At 47.4% G+C, this 18,434-nt stretch overlaps 1 protein-coding gene across 1 annotated transcript in view; it reads right to left on the reverse strand.

The window, feature by feature from the left end:
• LOC139366872 (cysteine-rich secretory protein LCCL domain-containing 1-like) overlaps nt 1-18,434 on the reverse strand; it is a 54,267-nt gene that overhangs the window by 19,070 nt on the left and 16,763 nt on the right. The window contains exons 2-6 of the mRNA XM_071104572.1: nt 7,198-7,316; nt 6,518-6,650; nt 6,216-6,331; nt 4,265-4,365; nt 3,440-3,643 (exon numbers count right to left, since the gene is read on the reverse strand). Coding sequence (XP_070960673.1) covers nt 3,440-3,643; nt 4,265-4,365; nt 6,216-6,331; nt 6,518-6,650; nt 7,198-7,316 — 673 coding nt within the window. The remainder of the gene's footprint in view (nt 1-3,439; nt 3,644-4,264; nt 4,366-6,215; nt 6,332-6,517; nt 6,651-7,197; nt 7,317-18,434) is intronic.

The raw sequence follows: 18,434 nt of genomic DNA on the forward strand, positions 1-18,434 counted from the left end.
TTACACACAATATCTGGTTGTGTCAACTTTATCTGCAATTGCTGCAACCAAACTCTTCCTGTAGTTGTTTATCAGTCTCTCACGTCACTGCGGAGGAATTTTGGCCCGCTCTTCCATACGGGAACTGCTTTATCTCAGCGACATTTGTGGGTTTTCGAGCACGAACTGCTCGTTTCAAGTCCTGCCACAACATCTCAATTAGGATTAGGTCTGAACTTCTGAAACGATTCCAAAAACTTCAAATGTGTTGCTTTTTTTAAGCCATTTTAAGGTTCTTAGTGTAAAAGGCACCGTTTGGTTTTCGCCAGGCATAATGGGACCTGTGTCGCACAACCCCCCCCCCCCCAAAAAAAAAATATATATATATATACTTTTTGATTAATATGTCCATAGAACATTCCAAAGTCTTGATGATCATCCAGGTGCTTTTTGCCAAACTGGAGTCAACTTCTTGGACGAGATGGGTTCCATTGGAGTAAAAAGTCTAACTCTGCATTCCACATTATTAAGAACCTCATACCAACGGTCACACCATAGCATTCCTGAAGTTGTCATAATTACTGTGTAAGTCTATGGGAAATGGGTGAGAACCATGAGCCCAGTAGGTTTTTACCTTTTACATTATCCAGAGCGCCTTACAGTTTGTGCATTCATCTTAAGACAGCAATGTGGGACAATCACATATCACAGGCATATAAAGTGCCCTTTTCCTCAAAAATGTAGCTGTCAGTAGAGTCAGAGTTGGAAAGGGGGGTGGGGGGGTCAAGTGCTGGTTTAGTGATTTTATTTTATTTTATTAAAAACATTTTGGGTGGGGGGGGGGGGGTCGAGGTGAGGAGGAGGATTATATAAGATACTGTTTGAAGAGGTCGGGTTCCAGATGTTTTCAGAAGATGGGCAGGGACTCTGCTGTCCCTGTTTCAGGGGGAAGCTGGCTCCACCATTGGGGTGCCAGGACAGAGAAGAGCTTGGACTGGGCTGAGCGGGAGCTGCTCTCCTGTAGTACTACCCCTACAGGGTGCTGTTGAGGCTACTGTAGACCACTGCAAAACAGTCTGTTTTAATAAACGATTTAGTGACGTGAATATATTTAGTACAGTTTTATCTCAAAAGGATAACTATAATGTTTCACTATTTAAAAAAATAATAATTCACTGAGGATGGTCCCTCCCGTTCCTGATGAGCCTCCTCTGGTAGAACACGTCCTCCTTTTATTGGATTATTGGACTGCTCCGGAACCCCATCAGCCCAGTACAGCTGGAAGCTGGGACACCATCAGCCCAGTACAGCTGGAAGCCGGGACACCATCAGCCCAGTACAGCTGGAAGCTGGGACACCATCAGCCCTGTACAGCTGGAAGCTGGGATACCATCAGCCCTGTACAGCTGGAAGCTGGGACCCCATCAACCCAGTACAGTTGGAAGCTGGGACACCATCAGCCCAGTACAGTTGGAAGCTGGGACACCATCAGCGCTGTACAGTTGGAAGCTGGGACACCATCCCTACCCCTGCACCCCTCCTCCCACCCTTCCGACCCCTGCACCCCTCCTCCCACCCTCCCTACCCCTTCACCCCTCCTCCAACCCTCCCACCCACCCTACCCCTTCACCCCTCCTCCCACCCTCCCACCCTCCCTACGCCTTCACCCCTCCTCCAACCCTCCCTACCCCTGCACCCCTCCTCCCACCCTCCCTACCCCTGCACCCCTCCTCCCACCCTCCCTACCCCTGCACCCCTCCTCCCACCCTCCCTACCCCTCCTCCCTCCTCCCACCCTCCATACCCCTGCACCCCTCCTCCAACCCTCCCACCATCCCTACCCCTTCACCCCTCCTCCCACCATCCCTACCCCTGCACCCCTCCTCCCACCATCCCTACCCCTTCACCCCTCCTCCCACCATCCCTACCCCTGCAACCCTCCTCCCACCATCCCTACCCCTTCACCCCTCCTCCCACCATCCATACCCCTTCACCCCTCCTCCCACCCTCCCTACCCCTTCACCACTCCTCCCACCCTCTCTACCCCTCCTCCCTCCTCCAACCCTCCCACCCACCCTCCCTACCCCTGCACCCCTCCTCCCACCCTCCCTACCCCTTCACCCCCCCTCCAACCCTCCCACCCTCCCTTTCCCTGCACCCCTCCTCCCACCCTCCCTACCCCTGCACCCCTCCTTCCACCCTCCCTACCCCTTCACCCCTCCTCCCACCCTCCTTACCCCTGCACCCCTCCTCCCACCCTCCCTACCCCTGCACCCCTCCTTCCACCCTCCCTACCCCTTCACCCCTCCTCCCACCCTCCCTTTCCCTGCACCCCTCCTCCCACCCTCCCTACCCCTGCACCCCTCCTTCCACCCTCCCTACCCCTTCACCCCTCCTCCCACCCTCCCTACCCCTGCACCCCTCTTCCCACCCTCCCTACCCCTGCACCCCTCCTCCCACCCTCCCTACCCCTTCACCCCTCCTCCCACCCTCCCTACCCCTGCACCCCTCTTCCCACCCTCCCTACCCCTGCACCCCTCCTCCCACCCTCCCTACCCCTGCACCCCTCCTCCCACCCTCCCTACCCCTGCACCCCTCCTCCCACCCTCCCTACCCCTGCACCCCTCCTCCCACCCTCCCTACCCCTCCTCCCTCCTCCCACCCTCCATACCCCTGCACCCCTCCTCCAACCCTCCCACCATCCCTACCCCTTCACCCCTCCTCCCACCATCCCTACCCCTGCACCCCTCCTCCCACCATCCCTACCCCTTCACCCCTCCTCCCACCATCCCTACCCCTGCAACCCTCCTCCCACCATCCCTACCCCTTCACCCCTCCTCCCACCATCCATACCCCTTCACCCCTCCTCCCACCCTCCCTACCCCTTCACCACTCCTCCCACCCTCTCTACCCCTCCTCCCTCCTCCAACCCTCCCACCCACCCTCCCTACCCCTGCACCCCTCCTCCCACCCTCCCTACCCCTTCATCCCCCCTCCAACCCTCCCACCCTCCCTTTCCCTGCACCCCTCCTCCCACCCTCCCTACCCCTGCACCCCTCCTTCCACCCTCCCTACCCCTTCACCCCTCCTCCCACCCTCCTTACCCCTGCACCCCTCCTCCCACCCTCCCTACCCCTGCACCCCTCCTTCCACCCTCCCTACCCCTTCACCCCTCCTCCCACCCTCCCTTTCCCTGCACCCCTCCTCCCACCCTCCCTACCCCTGCACCCCTCCTTCCACCCTCCCTACCCCTTCACCCCTCCTCCCACCCTCCCTACCCCTGCACCCCTCTTCCCACCCTCCCTACCCCTGCACCCCTCCTCCCACCCTCCCTACCCCTGCACCCCTCCTCCCACCCTCCCTACCCCTGCACCGCTCCTCCAACCCTCCACACCAACCCCCCCCAAAAACAGAACCTGTCCCCCCCATTTAGAGATGCAACCAGTTGAATGACATCTTACACATCTGCTGTGTATTGACCACCGCATTCCTCTCCCGCTCCTCTGGTGGGGGGGTGGAGGGGGGGGCGGGGGTCTTGGCCATAGGGGGGGACTTTGGCTGGGGGGCCCTTGGGCGTGGCTTCTGGGGGCTCCTGGGGGCCTCTGGTTCGATATAATTGTTTTCCTCGGTTTCCTCCCGAGATCTCTGCGACTCTGTAACTTTGTCTGGAGAGAGAGAGAGAGAGAGAGAGAGAGAGAGAGTGAGAGAGAGAGAGAGAGAGAGAGAGAGAGAGAGAGAGAGAGAGAGAGAGAGGCAGAAAGAGAGGCAGAAAGAGAGGCAGAAAGAGAGGCAGAGAGAGAGAGAGAGAGAGAGAGAGAGAGAGAGAGAGAGAGAGGGAAAGAAGTAATACAATTTAACTCTGATTCTGAGGATATGTCCCAAATTACACCTCTATTCCCCATCTAGGGCATTCCTTTTGATGAGGGAGACCAGGCCCCTTAGGTCTCTGGTCAAAAGAAGTGTACTTTAAAGGGAATAAGTTGCCATTTGGGAATCATCCTGAACTGGACATAAAAAAAAGACAGTGTATTTGTGTAAACATGAGATAGTTATTGCAGTGTGTTCCAAGCCAACACACACCCCGACACTACACACACCCCGACACTACACACACCCCGACACTACACACACCCTGACACTACACACACCCCGACACTACACACACCCTGATGCCACACACACCCCGACGCTACACACACCCTGATGCCACACACACCCCAACCCCGCAAACACACCTAACCACACACACACCTAACCACACACACAAACCAACACCACACACACACCTTTGTAGCAGAGGTTGTCCTTGCATCGTCCTCCATAGCTGGGGGGGCAGGCAGAGCAGGGGGTGCCGTGTTTATAGGGTGCATGACCCCACCAGTTCCCCCTGAGGTGACAGGTCAGAGGTCAAGGGTTAGTAGGACATAGGAGACAAGTCTGTTGTGTCTTCCTTTATTTGTCTCCTATCCTCTCCCCTTCCCTCACGTCTCATCTCCACTCCTCTTCTCCTCACTTCTACAGAATGAGTAGGGAGTAACCCCTAACTAACCCATTGAGTCAGTGGTAACCCTTAACTAACCCATTGAGTCAGGTGTAACTCCTGACTAACCCTTAGAGTCAGGTGAAACCCCTAACTAACCCATCGAGTAGGGAGTTACCCATAACTAACCCATCGAGTAAGGAGTAATCCCTAACTAACCCGTAGAGTCAGGTGTAACCCTTAACTAACCCATCGAGTCAAGTGTAACCCCTAACTAACCCATCGAGTCAGGTGTAACCCCTACCTAACCCATCGAGTCAGGTGTAACCCCTAACTAACCCATTGAGTCAGGTGTAACCCCTAACTAACCCATTGAGTCAGGTGTAACCCCTAACTAACCCATTGAGTCAGGTGTAACCCCTAACTAACCAGTTGAGTCAGGTGTAACCCTTAACTAACCCATCGAGTCAGGTGTAACCCCTAACTAACCCGTTGAGTCAGGTGTAACCCCTAACTAACCCATCGAGTCAGGTGTAACCCCTAACTAACCCATTGAGTCAGGAGTAACCCCTACCTAACCCATCGAGTCAGGTGTAACCCCTAACTAACCCATCGAGTCAGGTGTAACCCCTAACTAACCCATCGAGTCAGGTGTCACCCCTAACTAACCCATTGAGTCAGGTGTAACCCCTACCTAACCCATAGAGTCAGGTATAACCCCTACCTAACCCATCGAGTCTGGTGTAACCCCTAACTAACCCATCGAGTCAGGTGTAACCCCTAAGTAACCCATCGAGTCAGGTGTAACTCCTACCTAACCCGTCGAGTCAGGTGTAACCCCTAACTAACTCGTTGAGTCAGGTGTAACCCCTAACTAACCCGTTGAGTCAAGTGTAACCTCTAACTAACCCATTGAGTCAGGTGTAACCCCTAACTAACCCATTGAGTCAGGTGTAACCCCTAACTAACCCATTGAGTCAGGTGTAACCCCTAACTAACCCATTGAGTCAGGTGTAACCCCTAACTAATCCATCGAGTCAGGTGTAACCCCTAACTAACCCATTGAGTCAGGTGTAACCCCTAACTAACCCATTGAGTCAGGTGTAACCTCTAACTAACCCATTGAGTCAGGTGTAACCCCTAACTAACCCATCGAGTCAGGTGTAACCCCTAACTAACCCATTGAGTCAGGTGTAACCCCTAACTAACCCGTTGAGTCAGGTGTAACCCCTAACTAACCCATTGAGTCAGGTGTAACCCCTAACTAACCCATCGAGTCAGGTGTAACTCCTACCTAACCCGTCGAGTCAGGTGTAACCCCTAACTAACTCGTTGAGTCAGGTGTAACCCCTAACTAACCCGTTGAGTCAAGTGTAACCTCTAACTAACCTATTGAGTCAGGTGTAACCCCTAACTAACCCATTGAGTCAGGTGTAACCCCTAACTAACCCATTGAGTCAGGTGTAACCCCTAACTAACCCGTTGAGTCAGGTGTAACCCCTAACTAACCCGTTGAGTCAGGTGTAACCCCTACCTAACCCATTGAGTCAGGTGTAACCCCTAACTAACCCATTGAGTCAGGTGTAACCCCTAACTAACCCATTGAGTCAGGTGTAACCCCTAACTAACCCGTTGAGTCAGGTGTAACCCCTACCTAACCCATCGAGTCAGGTGTAACCCCTAACTAACCCATTGAGTCAGGTGTAACCCCTAACTAACCCATTGAGTCAGGTGTAACTCCTATCTAAGGGTCTTACTTGGGTGAGTAGTTGCAGACCAGATAAACAGCTTTAGCCAAGTTCTGACCCCACACGTTCATGTTGTAGCAAATGTTGATGGCACAGCCTATCCTGCTGCTGGTGGCCCACACCAACTACACACACACACACACACACACACACACACACACACACACACACACACACACGCACACACACGCAGAGAGATCAGATGGCGCCCGACAAACATGTTAGCCTTGTTAAGTTAATAATGAGTTACAAGATTTTAAAATGGTACGTTTCCCCCTATTTTCTGGCTTTTGGTTTGATCTGCTGCCTACCTGTGTGTAGTGGGTGCAGACGGGGCCGGAACATCTAAAGGGGCAGTAGGGGTCACATTCCTGGGGGTAAGGGAAGGAATAGTCCTTCACCTCATCATACCAGGCCTGCACATGGGAAGTAGGGGGGCGTGGCCTGGACACAGACATACACTGATAAATGTAACTTTTACAAGAACAGGATTATGTTTCAAATGGCACCCTATTCCCTATATAGTGCACTACTTTAGACCAGAGCCCTATGACACCCTATTCCCTATATAGTGCACTACTTCAGACCAGAGCCCTATGGAACCCTATTACCTATATAGTGCACTACTTTAGACCAGAGCCCTAAGACACCCTATTCCCTATATATAGTGCACTACTTTAGACCAGAGCCCTATTCCCTATATAGTGCACTACTTTAGACCAGAGCCCTATTCCCTATATAGTGCACTATTTTAGACCAGGACCAATAGGGAATAGGGTGTCATTTGGGACTCTGAGAGTTCTCATAGAAATACATTGGTTTTGTGTTTCATTACTCAATACAAACATACAATATAATATACTGAAAATATGTCTTTACGGGGATGCAATGTTGATGCTGCGCTGTCACATGTGAATACAGCAAACATCAATGTCATGTTTCATTTGTTCACTGATCAATCAATGAATCATTCAACCATGTCCATGTTTACCATCCCCAGTGCGCTCCCAGGTTCTGTCCTATCTGGGGGAGCAGACCAGCCGGACCGTGTTCCCAAAGACAAGTCTCAGCCCACTCCTCCGCCGTACGCTCCAACTCTGTATCCCACTCCTGCAGAGAGAGAGACAAGACAGGACACTGTTTACACAGGAAGCCCAGTTCTGATCTGCTTTTGACCAATCACATCAGATCGTTTCACATCAGATCTTTTTCAGAGTTGATCTGATTGGTCAAAGGTGAAAAATAAGATCATGAAATGAGTTTAAACACATCATTTGCGGACAACACTCCACAGAGTACAATGATGACAGCATAGCTATACTCTACAGAGAATACTGATGACAACATAGCTATACTCTACAGAGTACTGTATACTAGAGGTCGACCGATTAATTGGAATGGCCGATAAATTCCCAAAGATTGGAAAGCTGCCGCGGTCATCCCCCTCTTCAAAGGGGGTGACACTCTAGACCCAAACTGCTACAGACCTATATCTATCCTACCCTGTCATTCTAGGGTATTCGAAAGCCAAGTTAAAAAACAGATTACTGACCATTTCGAATCTCACCGTACCTTCTCCGCTATGCAATCTGGTTTCAGAGCTGGTCATGGGTGCACCTCAGCCACGCTCAAGGTCCTAAACAATATCTTAACCGCCATCGATAAGAGACAGTACTGAGCAGCTTTAATCATCGACCTGGCCAAGGCTTTCGACTCTGTCAATCACAACATTCTTATTGGCAGACCCAACAGCCTTGGTTTCTCAAATGATTGCCTCGCCCGGTTTACCAACTACTTCTCTGATAGAGTTCAGTGTGTCAAATCGGAGGGCCTGTTGTCTGGACCTCTTGACAGTCTCTATAGGGGGTGCCACAGGGTTCAATTCTCAGGCCGACTCTCTTTTCTGTATACATCAATGATGTTGCTCTTGCTGCTGGTGATTCTCTGATCCTCCTCTACGCAGACCACACCATTCTGTATACTTCTGGCCCCTCCTTGGACACAGTGTTAACTAACCTCCAGACGAGCTTCAATGCCATACAACTCTCCTTCCGTGGCCTCCAACTGCTCTTAAACGCAAGTAAAACTAAATGCATGCTATTCAATCGATCACAGCCCACACCTGCCCGCCCGTCCTACTCTGGACGGCTCTGACTTAGAATACGTGGACAACTACAAATACCTAGGTGTCTGGTTAGACTGTAAACTCTGCTTCCAGACTCACATTAAGCATCTCCAATCCAAAATGAAACATTAAACAAGAGAGGGGTTTAGAGAGGAGACAAGAGAGGGGACTAGAGAGGAGACAAGAGAGGGGTGTAGAGAGGGTTCTAGAGAGGGGACTAGAGATGGGTCTAGAGAGGGAACTAGAGAGGGAACTAGAGAGGGTACTAGAGAGGGGACTAGAGAGGGGTCTAGAGAGGGGTCTAGAGTAGGGTCTAGAGAGGGGACTAGATAGGGGTCTAGAGAGGGGACTAGAGAGGGGACTAGAGAGGGTACTAGAGAGGGGTCTAGAGAGGGGTCTAGAGAGGGGACTAGAGAGGGTACTAGAGAGGGGTCTAGAGAGGGGTCTAGATAGGGGTCTAGAGAGGGGACTAGAGAGGGGACTATATAGGGGACTAGAGATGGGTCTAGAGAGTGGACTAGAGAGGGGACTAGATAGGGGTCTAGAGAGGGGACTAGAGAGGGGACTATATAGGGGACTAGAGAGGGGTCTAGAGAGGAGTCAAGAGAGGAGACAAGAGAGGAGACAAGACAGGAGACAAGAGAGGAGACTAGAGAAGGGACTAGACAGGGGACTAGAGAGGGGACGAGAGAAGGGGCTAGCGATTGGTCTCAGCCCAACTCTCTTTTAGTTAGCCCTTTTCTCCTCTGTTCTGCGTTATGAAATGCAAGTCTAGTCTGGTCAGAAGCCAAAAATATCAGGTTCCATTTCTGGGGTTTTGTGGGGGAATGTAGAAAACAGGTGATCATCTAACTGCGACATTGACCTACATTCTGACTACTTCTACAATGTATTTTTTAAACACATGTAGTTGTAATTATTTTAGAGTATGTGCGTTACTTCAAACGCACACCGTTACTTTCACCTTGAGTGTGGGAATCCCAATCCTGACATTTGTCGAAATTTTAGTGTGTGTATGTGTGCATGTGTGTGTGCTTGTGTTTGTGTGTGTGTGTGTAAAGCTGGCTGAAGGTTTCAGAGCTTAAACATTTCACACATTCAGCTCTGGAAGTCCACAGCACAGCCATCACTAACCCTTACTGTAAATCTACACCAATACCAGCCATCACTAACCCTGACCCCTACTGTAAATCTACACCAATACCAGCCATCACTACCCCTACTGTAAATCTACACCAATACCAGCCATCACTACCCCTTACTGTAAATCTACACCAATACCAGCCATCACTACCCCTACTGTAAATCTACACCAATACCAGCCATCACTACCCCTACTGTAAATCTACACCAATACCAGCCATCACTACCCTTACCCCTACTGTAAATCTACACCAATACCAGCCATCACTAACCCTGACCCCTACTGTAAATCTACACCAATACCAGCCATCACTAACCCTTACCCCTACTGTAAATCTACACCAATACCAGCCATCACTAACCCTTACCCCTACTGTAAATCTACACCAATACCAGCCATCACTAACCCTGACCCCTACTGTAAATCTACACCAATACCAGCCATCACTAACCCTTACCCCTACTGTAAATCTACACCAATACCAGCCATCACTAACCCTGACCCCTACTGTAAATCTACACCAATACCAGCCATCCCTAACCCTTACCCCTACTGTAAATCTACACCAATACCAGCCATCACTAACCCTGACCCCTACTGTAAATCTACACCAATACCAGCCATCACTAACCCTGACCACTACTGTAAATCTACACCAATACCAGCCATCACTAACCCTTACCCCTACTGTAAATCTACACCAATACCAGCCATCACTAACCCTGACCCCTACTGTAAATCTACACCAATACCAGCCATCACTAACCCTGACCCCTACTGTAAATCTACACCAATACCAGCCATCACTAACCCTGACCCCTACTGTAAATCTACACCAATACCAGGCTTTAAAATATACCCCCACTTCCTTCCCTCAATCACGTCTCCCCAGAAACAACCTCTGTTCTCCACATTAGTCCTGAGTGTAACACCTGCCCAGCAACAGTAACTAACAGGATGTCTGGTGGGGCTGGATTAACTCTGTTACATAGCAGAAAGTTGAAGACTCAAACAAAAATCCACCCCAAATGGCTCCCTATTAATTTCTAATGTATTACTTTTGGCCAAGGGCCCATAGGTTCCCATAGTTCTCTGGTCACAAAATGGTGTACTATGTAGGACTTAGATGGACAGGTTGTTAGGTAAGGCCTGGGGGTTGCAATCCCAAATGGCACGCTGTTCCCTATATAGTGCACTTACGTTTGACCAATGTCCACAGGGAATAGGTTGCCATTTGAGATGTACCCTTGGCTTGTTTGGTAATATAGAGAAGGTGAATCCGTGTTGGGTAGCTGAGGAGAGTTGGTGAATCCGTGAGAGAAGAGAGAAGGTGAATCCGTGTTGGGTAGCTGAGGACACCATAGTCACAGGAGGAGAGTTGGAGTATTATATTGGAGAAATTAAGTTCAAATTAACATTGTGAGTGCTGTTGTTTTAGTCTGGCTGCAGACTAAAACTGTATTCCATTCTGTATTCCCTATACAAATATCTCTCTCTCTCTCTCTCTCTCTATATATATATATATATATATATATATATATATATATATATATATATGTATATACACTATTTATGACCAGAGCTCATACCATTTGGGGCGCAGACCCAAGAGTTGACATGACAAAAAGATGAGAAGAGATGAGATGGGATGGGAAGAGAGGAGTACACATTACACAGTAACACAGTAACACAGTAACACAATACACAGTAGCACAGTAACACAGTAACACAGTAACACAGTAACACAATACACAGTAGCACAGTAACACAGTAACACAGTAACACATTACACAGTAACACAGTAACACATTACACAGTAACACAGTAACACATTACACAGCAACACATTACACAGTAACACAGTAACACAGTAACACAGTAACACATTACACAGTTGCACAGTAACACAGTAACACAGTAACACATTACACAGCAACACATTACACATTAACACAGTAACACAGTAACACAGTAACACATTACCCAGTAACACATTACACATTAACACAATACACAGTAACACAGTAACACAATACACAGTAACACATTACACAGCAACACATTACACAGTAACACAGTAACACAGTAACACAGTAACACATTACACATTAACACAATACACAGTAACAAAGTAACACATTACACATTAACACAATACACAGTAACACAATACACAGTAACACAGTAACACATTACACAGTAACACAGTAACACAGTAACACAGTAACACATTAACACAATACACAGTAACACAGTAACACAGTAACACATTACACAGTAACATAGTAACACAGTAACACATTACACATTAACACAATACACAGTAACACATTAACACAGTAACACATTACACAGTAACACAGTAACACAGTACACATTACACAGTAACAATATTGCCCAGTACATAACCCAGTACATAACCCAGTACATAAACCAGTACATTGCCCAGTACATAACCCAGTACATTGCCCAGTACATAACCCAGTACATAACCCAGTACATAGCCCAGTACATAACCCAGTACATAACCCAGTACATAACCCAGTACATAACCCAGTATATTGCCCAGTATAGAGCACAGCACATAGCATAGCCTGGATGTGAAATTGATAGTGTTTGCACTGTGAGCGTAGGCCCCTGACCACACCCCGAGAGCATGGGGTTTGTGGTTTTGAACCCTGGGCCCAACAGGCCACTGACCACACACCTACAGCATGGGGTTTGTGGTTCTGAACCCTGGGCCCAACAGGCCCCTGACCACACACCTACTGAGACTCATAAAGACAAACTATTTTCCTGCTCTAGGCCTTCAGCACAGCACTTTTCATTTTCACTCAACACTTCATCTATTTTGTATCTATTTTTGGGCGGTCATCTGGTGTGTGTGTGAGGGGGAGACAGTCTATCGGGGAGGCATTGTGTCCTCTGTGAGGGGGAGACAGTCTATCGGGGAGGCATTGTGTCCTCTGTGAAGGGGAGACAGTCTATCGGGGAGGCATTGTGTCCTCTGTGAAGGGGACCAGTCTACCGGGGAGGCATTGTGTCCTCTGTGAAGGGGACCAGTCTACCAGGGAGGCATTGTGTCCTCTGTGAAGGGGACCAGTCTACCAGGGAGGCATTGTGTCCTCTGTGAAGGGGACCAGTCTATCAGGGAGGCATTGTGTCCTCTGTGAAGGGGACCAGTCTACCAGGGAGGCATTGTGTTCTCTGTGAAGGGGACCAGTCTACCAGGGAGGCATTGTGTTCTCTGTGAAGGGGACCAGTCTACCAGGGAGGCATTGTGTCCTCTGTGAAGGGGACCAGTCTACCAGGGAGGCATTGTGTTCTCTGTGAAGGGGACCAGTCTACCAGGGAGGCATTGTGTTCTCTGTGAAGGGGACCAGTCTACCAGGGAGGCATTGTGTCCTCTGTGAAGGGGACCAGTCTATCAGGGAGGCATTGTGTCCTCTGTGAAGGGGACCAGTCTACCAGGGAGGCATTGTGTTCTCTGTGAAGGGGACCAGTCTACCAGGGAGGCATTGTGTTCTCTGTGAAGGGGACCAGTCTACCAGGGAGGCATTGTGTCCTCTGTGAAGGGGACCAGTCTACCAGGGAGGCATTGTGTTCTCTGTGAAGGGGACCAGTCTACCAGGGAGGCATTGTGTTCTCTGTGAAGGGGACCAGTCTATCCCCTGGATGGGGAGCTCTTCAACCACTGAATGGGTCTTTATTTCCCAGTGGTAACACAGACAGGGACAGCTGATTTGAGACGATGTGTGTGTGTGTGTGTGTATGCACAGGTGCAGAAGGGTAAACTTCCTTTGTGAGTTCAGTTTCCTGTCCAGAGTAAATTGTCTGGAGAGGCAGCAGGAGAGAGAGAGAGAGAGAGAGAGAGAGAGAGAGGGAGACCTGCAATACCAAAAGCTGAGCAAAGAAAATAGTCCCCACATCCAGCTGGTCTTGGGGCTGAGTTCACAAACCTGTTCTACTAACACACTGAAGCCTCAGTCCCCTCATCCAGCTGGTCTTGGGGCTGAGTTCACAAACCTGTTCTACTAACACACTGAAGCCTCAGGACCAGAACATTCAATCAATCAGAATAAAACAAATGTACAACACAGTCAAAACAAAACTACATTGCTTATTGGGAAACAAAAGCACAAAGCAAAATGCAGTGCTATCTGGCCCTAAATCGACAGTACACCATGGCAAACTATTTGACCATGGTTACTGATCAAAACCTTAGAAACACCTTGACAAAGTACAGGCTCAGTGAGCACAGACTTGCCATTTAGGCGGCTAGACACAGGAAAACCTGGCTCCCTGTAGAGGAAAGGCTGTGTAATCACTGCACCACAGCAGAACCCGAGACAGAGCTGCATTTCCTGACAAAATGTAAATAAAATATGAAACAATTAGAAATGTTAGAGAGAGGTGAGGTGTTTTTAGAGAGATGTGAGGTGTTTTAAAGAGATGTGAGGTGTTTTAGAGAGAGATGTGAGGTGTTTTAGAGAGATGTGAGGTGTTTTAGAGAGAGATGTGAGGTGTTTTAGAGAGATGTGAGGTGTTTTAGAGAGAGATGCGAGGTGTTATATAGAGAGATGTGAGGTGTTATAGAGAGGTGTGAGGTGTTTTAGAGAGAGATGTGGGGTGTTTTAGAGAGAGATGTGAGGTGTTTTATAGATAGATCAGAGGTGTTTTAGAGAGAGATGTGAGGTGTTTTAGAGAGATGTGAGGTGTTTTAGAGAGATGTGAGGTGTTTTAGAGAGAGATGTGAGGTGTTTTAGAGAGAGATGTGAGGTGTTTTAGAGAGATGTGAGGTGTTTTAGAGAGATGTGAGGTGTTTTAGAGAGAGATGCGAGGTGTTATAGAGAGAGATGTGAGGTGTTTTAGAGAGAGATGTGAGGTGTTTTAGAAAGAGATGTGGGGTGTTTTAGAGAGAGATGTGAGGTGTTTTCGAGAGAGATGTGAGGTGTTTTAGAGAGAGATGTGAGGTGTTATGGAGAGATGTGAGGTGTTTTAGAGAGATGTGGGGTGTTTTAGAGAGATATGTGGGGTGTTTTAGAGAGAGATGTGAGGTGTTTTAGAGAGAGATGTGAGGTGTTTTAGAGAGAGATGTGAGGTGTTTTAGAGAGATGTGGGGTGTTTTAGAGAGAGATGTGAGGTGTTTTAGAGAGAGATGTGAGGTGTTTTAGAGAGAGATGTGAGGTGTTATAGAGAGGTGTGAGGTGTTTTTAGAGAGATATGTGGGGTGTTTTAGAGAGAGATGTGAGGTGTTTTAGAGAGAGATGTGAGGTGTTATGGAGAGATGTGAGGTGTTTTAGAGAGATGTGGTGTGTTTTAGAGAGATGTGAGGTGTTTTAGAGAGATGTGAAGTGTTTTAGAGAGAGATGTGAGGTGTTTTAGAGAGAGATGTGAGGTGTTTTAGAGAGAGATGTGAGGTGTTATGGAGAGATGTGAGGTGTTTTAGAGAGATGTGGGGTGTTTTAGAGAGATATGTGGGGTGTTTTAGAGAGAGATGTGAGGTGTTTTAGAGATAGATCAGAGGTGATTTAGAGAGAGATGTGAGGTGTTTTATAGAGAGATGTGATGTGTTTTAGAGAGATGTGAGGTGTTTTTGAGAGATTTGAGGTGTTTTAGAGAGAGATGTGAGGTGTTTTAGAGAGATGTGAGGTGTTTTATAGAGATGTGAGGTGTTTTATAGAGAGATGTGAGGTGTTTTAGAGAGATGTGAGGTGTTTTAGAGAGAGATGCGAGGTGTTTTAGAGGTATGTGAGGTGTTTTAGAGAGATGTGAGGTGTTTTAGAGAGAGATTTGAGGTGTTTTAGAGAGATGTGAGGTGTTTTAGAGAGAGCTGTGAGGTGTTTTAGAGATATGTGAGGTGTTTTAGAGAGATGTGAGGTGTTTTAGAGAGAGATGCGAGGTGTTATAGAGAGAGATGTGAGGTGTTTTAGAGAGAGATGTGGGGTGTTTTAGAGAGAGATGTGAGGTTTTTTAGAGAGAGATGTGAGGTGTTTTAGAAAGAGATGTGGGGTGTTTTAGAGAGAGATGTGAGGTGTTATAGAGAGAGATGTGAGGTGTTTTAGAGAGATATGTGAGGAGTTTTAGAGAGAGATGTGAGGTGTTTTAGAGAGAGATGTGGGGTGTTTTAGAGAGAGATGTGAGGTGTTTTAGAGAGAGATGTGAGGTGTTTTAGAAAGAGATGTGGGGTGTTTTAGAGAGAGATGTGAGGTGTTATAGAGAGGTGTGAGGTGTTTTTAGAGAGAGATGTGAGGTGTTATAGAGATAGATCAGAGTTGTTTTAGAGAGAGATGTGAGGTGTTTTAGAGAGAGATGTGAGGTGTTTTCGAGAGAGATGTGAGGTGTTTTAGAGAGAGATGTGAGGTGTTATGGAGAGATGTGAGGTGTTTTAGAGAGATGTGGGGTGTTTTAGAGAGAGATGTGAGGTGTTATAGAGAGGTGTGAGGTGTTTTTAGAGAGAGATGTGAGGTGTTATAAAGATAGATCAGAGGTGTTTTAGAGAGAGATGTGAGGTGTTTTAGAGAGAGATGTGAGGTGTTATGGAGAGATGTGAGGTGTTTTAGAGAGATGTGGGGTGTTTTAGAGAGATATGTGGGGTGTTTTAGAGAGAGATGTGAGGTGTTTTAGAGAGAGATGTGAGGTGTTTTAGAGAGAGATGTGAGGTGTTTTAGAGAGATGTGGGGTGTTTTAGAGAGAGATGTGAGGTGTTTTAGAGAGATGTGAGGTGTTTTAGAGAGAGATGTGAGGTGTTTTAGAGAGAGATGTGAGGTGTTATAGAGAGGTGTGAGGTGTTTTTAGAGAGAGACGTGAGGTGTTATAAAGATAGATCAGAGGTGTTTTAGAGAGAGATGTGAGGTGTTTTAGAGAGTGATAGAGGTGTTATGGAGAGATGTGAGGTGTTTTAGAGATATGTGGGGTGTTTTAGAGAGATATGTGGGGTGTTTTAGAGAGAGGTGTGAGGTGTTTTTAGAGAGAGATGTGAGGTGTTATAGAGATAGATCAGAGTTGTTTTAGAGAGAGATGTGAGGTGTTTTAGAGAGAGATGTGAGGTGTTTTAGAAAGAGATGTGGGGTGTTTTAGAGAGAGATGTGAGGTGTTATAGAGAGGTGTGAGGTGTTTTTAGAGAGAGATGTGAGGTGTTATAGAGATAGATCAGAGTTGTTTTAGAGAGAGATGTGAGGTGTTTTAGAGAGAGATGTGAGGTGTTTTCGAGAGAGATGTGAGGTGTTTTAGAGAGAGATGTGAGGTGTTATAGAGAGATGTGAGGTGTTTTAGAGAGATGTGGGGTGTTTTAGAGAGAGATGTGAGGTGTTATAGAGAGGTGTGAGGTGTTTTTAGAGAGAGATGTGAGGTGTTATAAAGATAGATCAGAGGTGTTTTAGAGAGAGATGTGAGGTGTTTTAGAGAGAGATGTGAGGTGTTATGGAGAGATGTGAGGTGTTTTAGAGAGATGTGGGGTGTTTTAGAGAGATATGTGGGGTGTTTTAGAGAGAGATGTGAGGTGTTTTAGAGAGAGATGTGAGGTGTTTTAGAGAGAGATGTGAGGTGTTTTAGAGAGATGTGGGGTGTTTTAGAGAGAGATGTGAGGTGTTTTAGAGAGATGTGAGGTGTTTTAGAGAGAGATGTGAGGTGTTTTAGAGAGAGATGTGAGGTGTTATAGAGAGGTGTGAGGTGTTTTTAGAGAGAGACGTGAGGTGTTATAAAGATAGATCAGAGGTGTTTTAGAGAGAGATGTGAGGTGTTTTAGAGAGTGATAGAGGTGTTATGGAGAGATGTGAGGTGTTTTAGAGAGATGTGGGGTGTTTTAGAGAGATATGTGGGGTGTTTTAGAGAGAGATGTGAGGTGTTTTAGAGAGAGATGTGAGGTGTTATGGAGAGATGTGAGGTGTTTTAGAGAGATGTGGTGTGTTTTAGAGAGAGATGTGAGGTGTTTTAGAGAGAGATGTGAGGTGTTATGGAGAGATGTGAGGTGTTTTAGAGAGATGTGGGGTGTTTTAGAGAGATATGTGGGGTGTTTTAGAGAGAGATGTGAGGTGTTTTAGAGATAGATCAGAGGTGATTTAGAGAGAGATGTGAGGTGTTTTAGAGATATGTGAGGTGTTTTAGAGAGATGTGAGGTGTTTTAGAGAGAGATGTGAGGTGTTTTATAGAGAGATGTGATGTGTTTTAGAGAGATGTGAGGTGTTTTTGAGAGATTTGAGGTGTTTTAGAGAGAGATGTGAGGTGTTTTAGAGAGATGTGAGGTGTTTTATAGAGATGTGAGGTGTTTTATAGAGAGATGTGAGGTGTTTTAGAGAGATGTGAGGTGTTTTAGAGAGAGATGCGAGGTGTTTTAGAGATATGTGAGGTGTTTTAGAGAGATGTGAGGTGTTTTAGAGAGAGATGTGAGGTGTTTTATAGAGAGATGTGATGTGTTTTAGAGAGATGTGAGGTGTTTTTGAGAGATTTGAGGTGTTTTAGAGAGAGATGTGAGGTGTTTTAGAGAGATGTGAGGTGTTTTATAGAGATGTGAGGTGTTTTATAGAGAGATGTGAGGTGTTTTAGAGAGATGTGAGGTGTTTTAGAGAGAGATGCGAGGTGTTTTAGAGATATGTGAGGTGTTTTAGAGAGATGTGAGGTGTTTTAGAGAGAGATTTGAGGTGTTTTAGAGAGATGTGAGGTGTTTTAGAGAGAGCTGTGAGGTGTTTTAGAGATATGTGAGGTGTTTTAGAGAGATGTGAGGTGTTTTAGAGAGAGATGCGAGGTGTTATAGAGAGAGATGTGAGGTGTTTTAGAGAGATATGTGAGGAGTTTTAGAGAGAGATGTGAGGTGTTTTAGAGAGAGATGTGGGGTGTTTTAGAGAGAGATGTGAGGTGTTTTAGAGAGAGATGTGAGGTGTTTTAGAAAGAGATGTGGGGTGTTTTAGAGAGAGATGTGAGGTGTTATAGAGAGGTGTGAGGTGTTTTTAGAGAGAGATGT

This window comes from Oncorhynchus clarkii, chromosome 15, assembly GCF_045791955.1.
Source record: "Oncorhynchus clarkii lewisi isolate Uvic-CL-2024 chromosome 15, UVic_Ocla_1.0, whole genome shotgun sequence".
Classification (NCBI taxonomy): Eukaryota; Metazoa; Chordata; class Actinopteri; order Salmoniformes; family Salmonidae; genus Oncorhynchus; species Oncorhynchus clarkii.